Source organism: Protomyctophum parallelum, assembly GCF_964188405.1.
Source record: "Protomyctophum parallelum genome assembly, chromosome: 9".
NCBI classification, from domain to species: Eukaryota; Metazoa; Chordata; class Actinopteri; order Myctophiformes; family Myctophidae; genus Protomyctophum; species Protomyctophum parallelum.
Window position 1 is genome coordinate 13344382 of NC_139706.1, and position 15395 is coordinate 13359776.

General features: G+C 41.9%; 1 protein-coding gene across 1 annotated transcript in view; it reads left to right on the forward strand.

Moving 5' to 3' along the window:
* Nucleotides 1-13817: 13817 nt before the first annotated feature.
* The window catches only part of dock10 (dedicator of cytokinesis 10), a gene marked incomplete at its 5' end in the record, with an annotated part of 160202 nt that continues 158624 nt past the window's right edge, over nucleotides 13818-15395 (forward strand). Inside the window, one exon of the mRNA XM_083773857.1 lies at nucleotides 13818-14178. Coding sequence (XP_083629983.1) covers nucleotides 14068-14178 — 111 coding nt within the window. The remainder of the gene's footprint in view (nucleotides 14179-15395) is intronic.

Genomic DNA, 15395 nt, shown 5'->3' on the forward strand with positions numbered 1-15395 from the left:
AACCATGTCTATGAAAACAAGCCCAAAATAAGCCTCACTGCAGAGCTGAGCAACGCTGCAGAGATTTTAATACCCAGGGCAGGCAGACGACGTAAATGACAGTTATGACACAAGCACTGTATATCACAAAAAAACGGACAATTATCTGTCCGGCCAGAAGTTGAGGTGGGAGGAGGACAGGTGGGTCTAAAACCGGACTGTCCGCGTCTGGCCACCCTAGCAGCGGAGTAACTAAAAATATTATTTTTCCGGTGGAAACAAAATCCCCTTTTGGCCAAAAAGTACAGTTTATACGTGTGGTGGGGGGCTCAGAGTGCGTCCACTAAGGAAAGTAGGCTTTCTAATGACACAACTCACCTTTGTTTTGGTGAGTAGCAAAAACGTTCTTTTTATTTACGCCAAAGAGTAGAGGCTGGTCTACATTCATGCGAGCGGCAGAAGTTGAGAGTAACATAGCTCTAATGCGCGCATTAGAGCTATGGACCAGAGCTAGGGTTCATCTGAACATTTACGGATGCTGATGCTACAGTTATTGCGGTTACTGAAGAAATGGTAACAGAATATTGCATTTGAATGCATTGATGCTATTTACAGTGATGTGATGATTCAGGGTTAAAGGTCACATTATTGTTGAAAAAAGTGCCGTTTGTGTTTGGAGAGAGACACAGCGTTGTGTGTTTGTTTATTCACACATTGCTCCTTTTCCAGGGGCACTACACTTACCATACTTTGGATCCATTGAGTGAGTATATCTGTGGGGAGGGTGGAGGACAGTATGTTAGACTGTGATTGGTGGAGAGATGGTTATATTGTTCTCTTAGTCAATCATTCAAAGCAGTTAGTGGCTCTCTGGTATAAGAAGACTTAGGGACGATTCATACTCCTATTTTAGAGCCGAATAAAAGTCGGTTCGGCACTGTAGAGCCTACAATTTGACGTCATTTGAGGTTTCGGGGGGCGGGTACCAGGGGCGCTGGAAGGTATTTATACCAGGGGGAGCTGAAGGAGCTGAAGAATTTCGGGTCTTATTCGGGTATAATTGGCCTAATAATGACTTATTTAGGACCTAGTTAACCGAGTTAATCATAATAACAGTATGTGACTCTTATTGTGTTGTTGTTTGGGTTAGATTTCTTTAAACATGGTGCAGTTGAAAGTAAAACTACAATAGGTTTTTGCTGTCTCGTCATGTTGTGTCTGTCAACTCACTCGCTGTGCATTCTGCATTCAGCACGCTCTGATAGACATGTCAAAACATTCTCCTCTCCACCAGCAGGGGGTGCTGGAGCACCCTCCGCACCCCCCTTCCAGCGCTGATGGCGGGTACCGTCCTAAAGTCGGCTCTTCGGTGCTACTGAAAATTTCTGACGAGCCGAAATCATTTCGGCACTACAGCGCTGAAACAGCGGTAAAATAGGAGTATGAATCGGCCCTTGGTCTGTGTCATTTCTGCACAACTCCTCCAGAATAATTTCTGATCACTGTGGACTGCAGACTTCAGGTGAAGATGAACTCTCTTGAACCCACCAGGGACATTTCTGCTGAACAGGAGGAACCCAAAGACCTTGGTATGTTACTCAACCTCCCCTTTCATTCCCACTGTTCTGTTTTTATTCCCTCGATATTCTCAATAGCCATTTTATTATTAGCGTATTATCAGTATCTTTGCTGTAGATCAGTTGTGTTGTTACAGCAACAACGAAATATTTGTAGTATTACTTAAGGATTAAGTAATCACTTAATTCCTGTATTTTAGTAATGCTAAGGTTTTTAAGGTCATTTTTAGTTAGCTACATGACAGGGATTTGTTGCACAACAATTACATTTAAGTCTGCCTATCAACAATCTTTATTTTGTATTTGTTTCCAATCCAGTGTCGCATCATCAGTCTGACTGCCCTGACCTACCAGAGGTGAATGGACAAAGACGCGTGACAAAGAAAAAACACCATTGCTGTGATCAGTGTGGAAAACACTTACCTAACATGTCCAGCCTTAAAACACACAAGATAATTCACAATGGGGAGAAACCATATGGATGTGATCAATGTGGACAACACTTCTCTCACATGGCCAGCCTTAAAACACACCAGAGAATTCACACTGGAGAGAAACCCTATGGATGTGATCAGTGTGGACAACACTTCTCTCAACTGAACCACCTTAAAAGACACCAGAAAATTCACACTGGAGAAAAACCCTATGGATGTGATCAGTGTGGACATCACTTCTCTCAACTGAACCACCTTAAAAGACACCAGAGAATTCACACTGGAGAAAAACCCTATGGATGTGATCAGTGTGGACATCACTTCTCTCAAATGGCCAGCCTTAAAACACACCAGAAAATTCACACTGGAGAGAAACCCTATGGATGTGATCAGTGTGGACAACACTTCTCTCAATTGACCACCCTTACAGGTCACCAGAGAATTCACACTGGAGAGAAACCCTATGGATGTGATCAGTGTGGGCATCACTTCTCTCAAATGGCCAGCCTTAAAACACACCAGAAAATTCACACTGGAGAGAAACCCTATGGATGTGATCAGTGTGGACAACACTTCTCTGAAATCTCCAGCCTTAAAAGACACCATAGAATTCACACTGGAGAGAAACCCTATGGATGTGATCAGTGTGGACAACACTTCTCTCAACTGAACCACCTTACAGGCCACCAGAGAATTCACACTGGAGAGACACCCTATGGATGTGATCAGTGTGGACAACACTTCTCTCAACTGCACAACCTTAAAACACACCAGAGAATTCACACTGGAGAAAAACCCTATGGATGTGATCAGTGTGGACAACACTTCTCTCAACTGCAAAACCTTAAAAGACACCAGAAAATTCATACTGGAGAAAAACCCTATGGGTGTGATCAATGTGGACAACACTTCTCTACAATGTCCAACCTTAAAACACACCAGAGAATTCACACTGGAGAAAAACCCTATGGGTGTGATCAATGTGGACAACACTTCTCTCGATTGGCCCATGTTAAAAGCCACCGGTTTATACACACTGGAGAGAAACCCTAGTGTGAACATTATGACAAGAGCTTCTTAGCACATCCATGTAAAAGTGTTAAGGTGATGATCATTTTTTTTATTATTGTTTTGATTAATTGCAAGTAAACTTAACATATAGGCCTACTGTGTAACAGCAGCTGTCGTTATTGTTTATATATATATATATATATATATATATATATATATATATATATATATATATTGACAGTCTACAGAGCAACTGTCAACACTGCACTGGCTTAGTGGTGCCTATTATGTTTGGTGCGTGTTTATGTCCTGATTGCTTTACCAATTCTGCTTTTCCTTTGTGCTCCCTTCAGGAAGGACTTGGTAGGCCTAAGCTTAAATTGTAGTTTTGATTAATTTGTTATCGGTTAGGGCTTTTCAGTTAGTTCAGCATTGTTTATTGTTGCCTTTTTCTTTCATGATACCTGAAACCTCTGTAAATAAGCCTGATACTAAAAGCCATAACCTATGTATGTTGATTAACTTCCAGCATTTGTTATTGAGCCATTCTGAGAAAGAAAACTAACATTGCAACGAATCCTTTGTTGACCATAAAAAATGGCAACTAAAAAATACGGGGAAGCAGCTTTTTGCTTCTACGGGCCGTCGGCATGGAACAAGCTCCCACTGTACCTTCGTCAGGCAGCCTCTGTAGACATTTTTAAAGCTCAGCTCAAGACCCACTTCTACAACATTGCTTTTAATTGATCTTTTATTTTTATTTTTATTTTTTGTTATTCATGTCCTCACTGTATTGCATTACTGCTTTTTTTTTTTTTATGTCGTTGCCTTGCTTTTCTTTTATTCTCCATTGTTCTGTAAAGCACTTTGAGCTGCATTTCATGTCATGAAAGGTGCTATACAAATAAAGTTTTATTATTATTATTTTATTATTATAAACCAATGTTCTTATTGCATAAGCAGTGTCTGTCCCCACTATGTTATGGGTGATTGTGAAGCCCCTAGACATGTGTATCAACTGGTCCGTAAAAACTGTTTAAATGAGCTGTTCTTTTTTGTGGTATTTCTTATTCACTGGGTCGAGAGTTTTCAGAGAAATTATTAAAACCGAAAAGTATGGTGGTGACTTTGTGTTAGAGTCTGTTAGAGCCTATTTTTCCACCCATTGCATCAATCTATCTTCATTATTTCTGCTTCATTACATCTGACGCTACATGTTTCATTATTATGATACTGCTGTTATACTGTATACTGAACATGTCACACCAACATTATGCTGCAGATATAAATAAAAGTCTCAATATTCAACTTAATTCTCAATCTTATTTGTTTTACTGTCATTTGACCTGCAGAGTCTCTGTAAATTACATTTAGATTAACTTTGTTCAGACTTGTTCAGACACATATTTTATTTTTAGGCCACACTTGGAAGGAGCAATCCTGTTCAAATTCAGTTTCTACGAGAACATGGGTCCCATTTAATAATGGGCTCCATGTCCTTGTAGAAACTGAACATGAAGGTCTATGATTGGATTGATTGCAAGTTTGCAACAGGATTACACATTAAACATTTTGGCTCATATGCTTTTCATTAAGCTTTATTCTACACTTCCCCATAATGTCCGAAATACACCAGATAATTCACATTAAGCGATAAATTCATTGCAGTGTGTGTGGAGAAGCTTTTAGTCTATCAAATTACTTAGAAGTTCTATAGAAGGTTGTATACACTGGATTTAAACTGTTCCCTTGTGGGAGAGTAGGCTATTGCATCCATTGTTTCAAATGGTGTATTGTTATTTCTTTGTAGCTGTCCTTATAATAATTCCATGGGTTTCAGTTACAACTCCTATTATATTTTCTTTTGACTTGTGTATTTGTGTGTGTTCTCTAAAAGTACAGTTTCTTATGTAGTAAAATAACAGAACAAACACATCCCACATCTGACATAAATCCTACAAGGCCACACACACACACACACACACACACACACACACACACACACACACACACACACACACACACACACACACACACACACACACACACACACACACACACACACACACACACACAGTTTCAAAGCTCATTGAAACTATGAAAATATCTCTGGTGATGGCCCATCATCACCTAGCCTCTCACATTGAAATGGACCCTGACTGCAGTTAACTGGAGGAGAGCTGTGAGGAGGGTTTTCACCACTCCAAGACAAAGGGTAGGTGTTACTACTTTCAGGCTGCACTCTTCTTTAAAGTGACCTTTTGATCCTAACTAAGTTACTGCACAGTATCATACGAGATAATACGCCTTATAGTCATATGAATTTGTTGGATATTTATTTTCACATAAAGTAATTTAATTAGTGTAACACTAGTAGACTGTTTAAATGTGATAAAGCAAATAGCCTACAATACAACTGTACAACTAAAAATAAAAAATTATAATAATGAAATGAATACGCAACCAATTCACATTAAAGAAATACACAAATCAGTTATGTACTTGACAAATTGACAAGGTATCTCTTTTTTAAGTAATCTTGTCATGTATTGTAGATAAGATACACAGATAAGATGTTGATAATACACCTTATAATCTTGTGAATTTGTTGGCTATTTATTTTCACATAAAGTAAATATTTTAATTAGTAACAAGACTCTTTAAATGTCATTCCACCTAACCTGTGGTTTGTTCAGTGGTGGAATAAGTCTGTGTTCAAGAGATAATGGCCTTTGTTTAGTGTTGAAACATTATATTTATATTTATCGATTTGCCTATTGGACAAAGTCCAAAAGTCCCAGAAAGTGTGCTTATAGCAGGTGTCTGCGAACAACTTTTATATTGGGTATTTTGGCCTCCGACCATTAGAAGTGGTTGCAATTTGGATCTTTCTTTCAAACTATGGGGCTTTTAGTTCCGCCTGGGAATATATATATATATATTCCCAGGCGAGATGGGCGGATATATATATATAGGCCTATATATATTCCTGTAGTAACGACCCAGCACACTCAAACAAAAGAGGCTGATGACCTTGGGCCCCCTCCACTCTCACTATAACTAGACACTTTACCTCCTCTCTCTCTCTCTCTCTCTCTCTCTTTAAAAGTACAGGAAAAATCTCAAAGTACAGGTAAAAATATAGTACAGGTAAAAATGTCTCTCTCTCTCTCTGTTTAAAAGTAGGCTATACTATTGTGAATCAGTGGACCGACACAGCTTCAACACATCTTCTTTACTTTCAAAACTCAGTCATAATAACAACAGAAAAGCAACGTCTGGGAACGGCCGCGAGGTTGTGACACAAACATATACATTACTAAAATAATAATCATACTAATATGGGGGGAGAACACAACGGAAGTGCTTCTTTCACCTGACAAATATCACTTTTTCTTAAAACTTCTATTGGATTGTTTGTATTTCAGAAATTAACTCATTATATATATATATATATATATATATATATATATGGCTGCAGTGGAGCTCCACCGTTAGGGTCCATTCGGTTCCATTTGTACACGTTAACACAGTTAATTTAGGCCTAGCTCTTTGTGTGACGTCTACTCATTTTGTATGTCTATGGCTAAAATAGAAGTTAGACAAAAATGTCCCCAAGGCAGCATGGCGATGACCCCTGCTTGTAATGTACACTGCTTCCTGTCTTGTAATGTGTGCTGCTTGTGCATCATTTGTAAGAAATGGACAAGGACATTAAAGAGGAAGACAAACATACTGTATTTCATACATTACAACACCGTTTTGCATTTAGTAATGAAGTATCATTAGTAATTTGGTATAAGTTTGTTTGTATTGTTACATTTCAAATAGACACACATGTAGTCCAGGCACTTTTCTAGTACCTGGCAAAAAATAAAGGCAAGGGGTGGTGGGCGAATAGAAAAGTATTGAGCTTTGATTTTAAAGAGCATTGTAAAGATGAGACAGGAGATAAAGTTAGGTACGGTTACATCCAGACACTAAATACTCTAAATGATGCTCCTTTATAATCACAAGGCCAGCTGCTGGAAGCTCTACTGAGATGAATGAAGACAGTAGTATTCCGGTGCACATTTGAGACGAAGACTTTCTATAGAGCTAGTTACAGACAGTACACCAGGTTCTGGAGCACAACAATTACTGGGACATCACCGTTGACCCATCCATTAGGCAATCTTAACTAATTTACTGCAGGAATTGATTATCACTGCATTTAGCCCCCGCCACGGCCTTGCAGCCGGACATTTCATTTTGAAGACCATGAGTGTCCGCCCTGAAACTGGGAGGTCGGGTTCCATCCGCGGCCGGGTCATACCAAAGACTGTAAAAATGGGACCCAATGCCTCCCTGCTTGGCACTCAGCATCAAAGGGTTGGATTGGGGGGTCAAATCAACTAATCAAATTATTTCCGAGTGCGGCACGGCTGCAGCTCACCGCTCCTTGGCTGCGGCTCACTGCTCCAAGTCAACTGCAGAGAACAAATTTCACTGCGGTAAGGTGTGTGACAAATCGTACGACTTTGACACAAAAATGCAGTCGTCAAAGTCGTCTTCAGCAGTGGGGTCGAAAGTTAATACAGAATGACCATGAATCCTCATGTGTGTCTTCAGATTTCCAGCTTGGTTAAAGCTTTGACTACAAACTGTGCAAGCAAAGGGCCTTTCGCCTGTATGAATCCTCATGTGTGTTTTCATATTTGCACTATTGGTAAAGCTTTTGTTTCAAACTGTGCAAGCAAAGGGCTTTTCGCCTGTATGAATGCTCATGTGTGTTTTCATATTTGCACTATTGTTAAAGCTTTTGTTACACACTGTACAAGTAAAGAGCTTTTCACCTGTATGAATCCTCATGTGTGTTTTCAGAACCCCAGCCTGGTTAAAACTTTTACTACAAATTGTGCAAGGAAAGGGCCTTTCCCCTGTATGAGTCCTCATGTGTATTTTCAGATCACCCTTGCTACCACAGACTTTGCCACACTCTGTACAACAAAATATGTTCTTTCCTGTTTGACTCCTCGTGAATGGAGTTTGTTTTGATGATTTCAGGTCCTGGGACAGCTTGTTTCTCAATGACAATATTTGTCCTTTCACATGTCTCTTGTGTGATTTCAGTGTGTTTAAAGCCGACTGCTGTTCACTGGTCTCCCGCTCATCACCGTCTTCAGCATCAGATTCAGAACAGTGTGAAAGCCAGTCATCACTGTCCTCAAAAATGTCAGATTCAAAACAGTGTGAAGAGAGGAGCTGGTCATCACTAGTTGGTTGTGATTGTACCCAGTACTCTATATAAGCTTGTGTTTTCATGTGTTCAGTTGAGGTGCTGGCTTGAGGCTCTGTCTCTCCGTTTTCATCATCGTCTTCATTTTTCACCGCTGGTAATGTCACCACTCACCCTGCAACCTCCTCTGGTCTTTGAAGTAACTCCACGCCCTGTTCATCTTTAATATCTGGAGGTTCTAGTTTCACCTGGACCAGCATATGTTCAGTTGAGGTGCTGACTTGAGGCTCTGTCTCTCTGTTTTCATCATCATCTTCATTTTTCACCGCTGGTAATGTCAACGCTGACCCTGCAGCCTCCTCTGGTCTTTGAAGTAACTCCTCGCCCTGTTCATCTTTAATATCTGGAGGTTCTAGTTTCACCTGGACCAGACTGGGACTCATCTCCTGCTGTTGTTCAGGGGAAATCTCCTCTTCACACACAGGAAAGAGTGAGAGACCTAGAAGGAGAGAGTTTTGTAATCATTATTTTCTTTTTGTCAAGCGACACTGGAAATTACGATCATTCGCCACACAGCAAAGCACCTCCATCCCAATGTGAAACTATGGCTGGAAGTACCCTTGGGAAACAACCATTTCTGAGACATGTCGCCTATATATGGCAGGAGCCAATATGCTGTCACCATGATGTTCAAGACCACTGCCTGGACATTACACCTGTCATAGGGACTGAGGGACCAACCCTGAATGCTGAGTCAGTGCCAAGCAGGGAGGCATTGGGTCGTGCAAAACACTGCCGCACGACTTCAGACAGGTGCCAGAAGGCGTGACCACATTTCCTCCGTTCTGCCTCACTTCACTGGCTCCCTCCCTGTATGTTTTAGGATTAAAGTTATACTGTGTAACGTTTTCAATAAAACAAAGGTTGAATTTGTATATATATTTTGACTTGCAAAAGTTTCACAACACCCTAACCCTTCCATGAATTTCACCCGCAAATATTTTATAGTTTGTTGCGTTTAGTGTTTTTTCATTTATATATATTTTTTCGATTCGTGTCCGTGTTGATTGTCGACACGGACACGTACACTGTGTTCACGGGGGAAAAATTGGGAGCTTGGGTTTTTCTAGAGTTATGGTCGTCTGAAAAGATCATGCCTCACCGATCATCAGTGTTGGGTGTAACGGCGCTATTAATAACGACGTTATGTAACGGACTACTTTTATTGGTAACGGAATAAACTTACTAGTTAGTTTTGCAATATAGTAGTTAGTTACTTTTCCAAAAAAGTAATCCCGTTATTATAATGTGTCCCTGTTCATTCTGTTGGCAAGATTTAAAAATAATAAAGCCCCGACTGCCTGCGGAGTTTATTTCTCCTGCCTTCTGTGTGATTTATCCTTCCAAGCCCACTATACCATGTACTACACAGCCTGCGTCTACTACATCCTGTAGTTCACTTAAGAAATAAAAGTATTGTTACATGCAGCTTTTATTTTGAAGAGGAAGAGGAAGTTGTTTCGGTTGTTTCCAGCTACCACATGACAGTGGTAGTGGTGCCGGGTGGTAGTGGAATAATAAAAACAACATGCTTTTAGCCAACGTTCATAAAAACCGCATGCGTCTATGACTTAAACAATGTAGGCTAAACACTTTGGAATTACGTTAAACATGGAATATCCTCCGTGGCGGCGTCATTAGGTGAGTAGTAGTACTAGTAAATGAATTGTTAAGTTTCATAGTATCATTCATCATCAACAGGCTGTTGAAAATGAACAGGTTACACAGCCTACAGGATTCTCATTATGTTACTGTCACTGCCTGCAAGGATGGCCGCCGTGCCATTTCTTATAAACTATCTAATTCATACGTGGGTCGTCTTGGGTACACGTGGAGTTGTTGTTATTGTTGTTCATGCGCCACGGTGCGGCGTGGAGAGGGCGTCAGAGCGCAGCGCAACAGCCTTATGGTATTGTCTGTACTCTCTGCACTAGCTCTTTCTGTCCAGTCCTACGTGTATAGGCTGGCGATTGTGGCGACTTATATTCGTTAATAAAGAGAGAGCTGTAAAGGGGATATATTGTCTATGGTCAGTTCATGGTGTGTATCATTCTCGTTTTTAACCGGGCCGTGATAATGCGGCGCAATGACGGTAGGCAGTAGCCTAATACAATGTAACCAACTTGCGCAAGCATTAAAAAATGGGTTTTAATTGTCGGGTAACGGAAAATAACGGAAAATAACCTAACTTGTTACTTTTCTAAAATGGTAATCTGTAACGGTAAGGGATTCTTTTTATGGGCAGTAATCCAGTAACCTAACGACGTTACTTTAGAAAGTAACGATGCCCAACACTGCCGATCATGCCTCACTCTCCATCTATCTTCTGTTTTGAACTCATTCGCCGCCAACAGCACTATCTGGTGGTTTTATGTACTCCAGGACCGCCATAGTTTACTTAAATGTTATCCGTCTTATTTTTAAAGGCGTTTCTCTCGGAAACAGAGAAACAGGATGAGAAAAACTGCTATGTAACATTTCGTGCGAATGTTATTTAATTCACCCAAAACATACATTTTGTAACCGGCGATCGTTTATAGAAATGAGACGCAAATCAAGCTTGATTTGATGCAAAACGCAGCCAGGAAGAAGAATCCGAGATATTAGTATTCTATAAAATGCATTCCCAAAAGAAAGCATAAGCCAGCAGAATTTTCACCTCTGTTTTATTCTGGGGTTTTCAACGCACCCGAACAGGAGTGTTACGAGCGTGTACAGAACAGAGTTTTGAACCGTAATCAATTTATATTAACACTTATTGTGCCCAGGACGTATGGATATGAAGAAAACAGTATTGTTACTGCTACTGAATTAGTTACATTTTCGCTAGAAACAGACTGTATCGTATATAAGTGACTGACTGTCGCAAACGATACAGACACCTCCCTGACAATAACGCAGAGACAGCTTGTTTAATTTTGGACCACAACACGATTTTAAGATGACCCCATGTTGTTCTCCATAGAGAAATGACCTCCGTGAACCAGGCAGGACCAGGGGATGAGCGAGTCACGTCAGGACTTCTGCGCTCTATTGATATGATATAGCGTATATGATCTACACTATACAGTCCTGCTGCTTGCAGTTCTTTGTGTGTGTGTGTGTGTGTGTGTGCGCGAATGCTGCAAGAACAAATGACAGTCAAATTCCTTTTAAAACACCACGTGGGTTCGAACTTCGAATGTATATAATTTTAATATAAAATATTGTAGCATAATATGCGGTAAAACTTTCTCTTTCTTTCTCTATATGTGCTGGCCGCGGTTGGTGCTGAGAAATGCGCTCTCTTGCAAGATCAAATGAATGATTATAGCCTCCTTGTTGTAATGGTTTTAGATACAAGCCCGGGACGTATCTGGGGAACAGAGATGAACCGCTCCAACGATGTGCTCATTATGCTGTGATAGAAGTTGGAACTTCTATCACAGCATAATGTTACCTCAACATGAAAACGGTTTAAATAAAATAAAGGTATGCTACAAGATAAATGTGTCACGGAGGGAGCTTTACGGCGAGAGACAAGAATCCATGCATAGTTTTACATTGTGTTTTCGTTCGTCGAGTATCACTGTAAACTGTCTGTCTTCACCACTACCAAATAAAATCACCGTTTCAGCTTGACCTGTGTTTTAATCAATTAAACTATTAAAGTAACATTGTGTGGTTAATACAAATATGTAATATTCAGTTCTCGTGTGTGTGTGTGTGTGTGTGTGTGTGTGTGTGTGTGTGTTCACACAATGAAAATGAATGTCATGAAAGCTTTGAAGTTTATCGACTACCGGCGATAGCTGGCGAACAGGCGATGGTCGAAAAGTGGGCAGAGGAACATCGCCTGAAAAGATACAAATAATTAATCTTATCGGCCGATATAACGGGTGATTGGGCGATGTGTCAGCCGATGCTCGCCCGCTGTTAAAATGCAAGTTACTCACAGCCTGTCTGTGTCTCAGCGCCAGTGGGTGAGTCATGCAGGTGGGAGTCACGCAGGCAGCAGTCCTCCAGGGGGCAGCAGAGCTCAGATCTTGACTCAGGGCTGCTGAGTCGTGACTGGATAGATGAATGTCATTGGTAGACATCTGCTTTATACAACACACACACACACACACACACACACACACACACACACACACACACACACACACACACACACACACACACACACACACACACACACACACACACACACACACACACACACACACACACACACACACACACACACCTAATGTATTTAGTATGCACATGTTTGTTACTGTGTGTGTGTGTGTGTGTGTGTGTGAATACAATCACATGGAATTGGCTAAAGCACAATAAAGTCTCATGGCTATATATGTTTGATCCAATCTGTGATTTAGGAAAAATAAATGCAAAAGGAGCCTGTTTCCTGCAAATTATACAGTATGTTGCAAAATGATGCATTTAGGCATTTGTCATTCTAAACAGCCATTCTACAGCCAACCAGTTGGAGAAAACACAGATTGAGGCTTTCTTTACTTTTATGAAGTAACTGAGAGTCTTTTTTTGTGGTCTCGTAAAATATTCTAATTCATTGAGATAGGATTTTTTTATTTTCATGATCTGTACGCCATAATCATCAAGATTAAAATAAAAAAGGTTCACTTTATGCACAATGAATTGAGATTTGAGAATATATGAAAGTTTCACTTTTTAATTTGATTACAGAAGAAAATTACTTTTACAAAATATTCTAATTCAGTGAGATGGAGCTGTATATATATATGTTTTGATGATGGTTTCTCAGATCATAAATTATGCCACTGACAAAAGGTAAATGAACAGAAATGCGGTGTGTCACACTTGCCGTCGCTTGGTGTCACTGTTGGTCCACATTGGGTTACATATCGCCCCATTGCTCGCTGTACTCGTAGTAGGACTACCAACCTGCTCCGCGCCGTGTCACTGTTGTTCCATACATCTCTGTCACTGTACTACTACTGTAGTAACTGTACACGCGCTCCATGCCTCCATCGGAGTCCACCCCTCCTCGTCCGTGATCGTGAGGAGACTGTTGATGAGTGGTTGACATTTTAGAGGTCTCCTGAAAATACAAACTCACACTAACGTGTCAAATGAATGAATGGCGGTCGCGTGCCTTATAGTAGCCCACAACAATAACAACAGCGGCCTCTTTATAATCATGACTTATGTTGCATTGATTGGCCCACCCAGGCCAGTGTGCGGGTCGGCGGCATGATTAGCCTATGCTAGAAGGAAGCAAGAGGTCAACATATCGTATATATAATTTGCCCGAATGAAGCTCAATTATAGCCTGCTGCCCCAAAGCGCGACGCCGGTGTCGCTTGAGCTCCCTCCACTCCAGTCGGCAAGGCACACCGTCGGACGGATCTACTACGGGCATCCTCCTCTGCACTCAGCACTCTACGTGCGTACGGTGCGTTCGCGTGCACGGTCCGTCCGTATGTTTGTGTGTGTTTTGCGCGTGCGCGTGCATGCAGCAGCAGCAGCAGCAGCAGGAGAGGCACAGCCGAGCAGGAGGAGAGAAGAGATTCAAGAGAAGCCTTCGCGCAGCCAGCCAGCCAGCCTGTGACGCTCCGAGACGAGCTATAGATGGGTTTGCAGTAGAGTAGCCCTATAAATAGAATAGATACAGACAGACCGAGGGAAGGGATTTTTTTTGTTTTTTAATTTAATTTATTTTTTCGGAAAGGAGAAGAGCACGTACTACTACTAGCTGGGACCAGACCAGTCAGCTTGTCGATCGGTGAAAGAAGACCGTACCCCCCGTTACCGCTCAGATGAGGACATGGCATCGGAATCGACCCGGAGATTTACCAAGAACCTGCTGAAGCCCGGGAGCGCGGCGGAGATCCGTCAGACGGCGTGCAATGCGGTGAGACACACCACGGCCACGGCGGTGAGTGCATGCATGGTTCACTTATCATGACGAGGGGAGTGTGCGTTCATAAACTGTGACAACAACGTGTTTTGTTGTTTTTTGGGGGGGGGGGGGGGGGGGGGGGTAATCAGCAGAGGAGCAGACCACCTGTGGGATAAATAAAATAACATTCCCCCTTGCTTTCCTGTTCCAAACTAAGGGTGGCCTCGGCCTGCGTTATAAAAACAATAATGTGGCCATAGTTGATTGAAGATATAGACTGCAATTGTTTGTAGCATATCTTTTAGCCGAAACCTCCCGAACCACGGCATGGTTTCAGCCGGGGGTTCTGGCTGAAGGGAGACCAGGAGGACCTGTCGGCGTGTGAACGGACTTGACATTGAAACCCAGTGCCTCTTTACCTCGCGTCACCAGTCACCACCTAGGCTTTACACCTCGTAGGAAATCCACCTCTTCGGTACTATAGCCCTAACATGGAAACCCGTGGCTGCACAGCCAGCACAGGCTATATATTGATCATGTGTGGGGTGAAACCAACGAATAGCCCCGTACATGTCGTATCCGCTCCATAAAACTCGAACGGTTTTTTGAATGGGCTATATTATTTTCAGCATCACCCTCCATTGGCCTGTATATGGCTATAAAACAACCCCTATAACCTATCACATCATTCCCCTGTGGCTTGAGGTTTTCTCCGGCTTGGCTGGCTGGCTGGGCTGCATATGGGGGGACGGTTGTGGAATCAACAATTAAATAAATAAATGAAGGGCTTGGTAGTAAAGCGGTGGAAATGCCCCCACAGTGGAGATGCGGTGTGACGTAGGCGGTATACATCAGCCCAGCAGTGCAGAGAGAGATACAGGGAGAGGATGGATGGATGGATGGACGCTCTGTGTGTGTGTGTGTGTGTGTGTGTGTGTGTGTGTGTGTGTGTGTGTGTGTGTGTGTGTGTGTGCGTGCGTGCGTGCGTGTGTGTTTGGTAGGATTTGTCAATATATGCGTTTTGTGTATGTATGCAGCCAGGTTTGAGTGGGTGTGTCGCGCCGTGTGTGATGTGTTCACAGTCACACGAGATCCAGAGAGAGGAGGGGATAATCCAGGGAAAAAGAAAAAAAAACATGCACTCACTGCATTCTAGACGGCTACACGCTGACATGCACACACCATACGTGCTCCGCTCACACATACCTCCACACATAGACACGTATATAGGTATTGTCAATGTTGGCTATTGA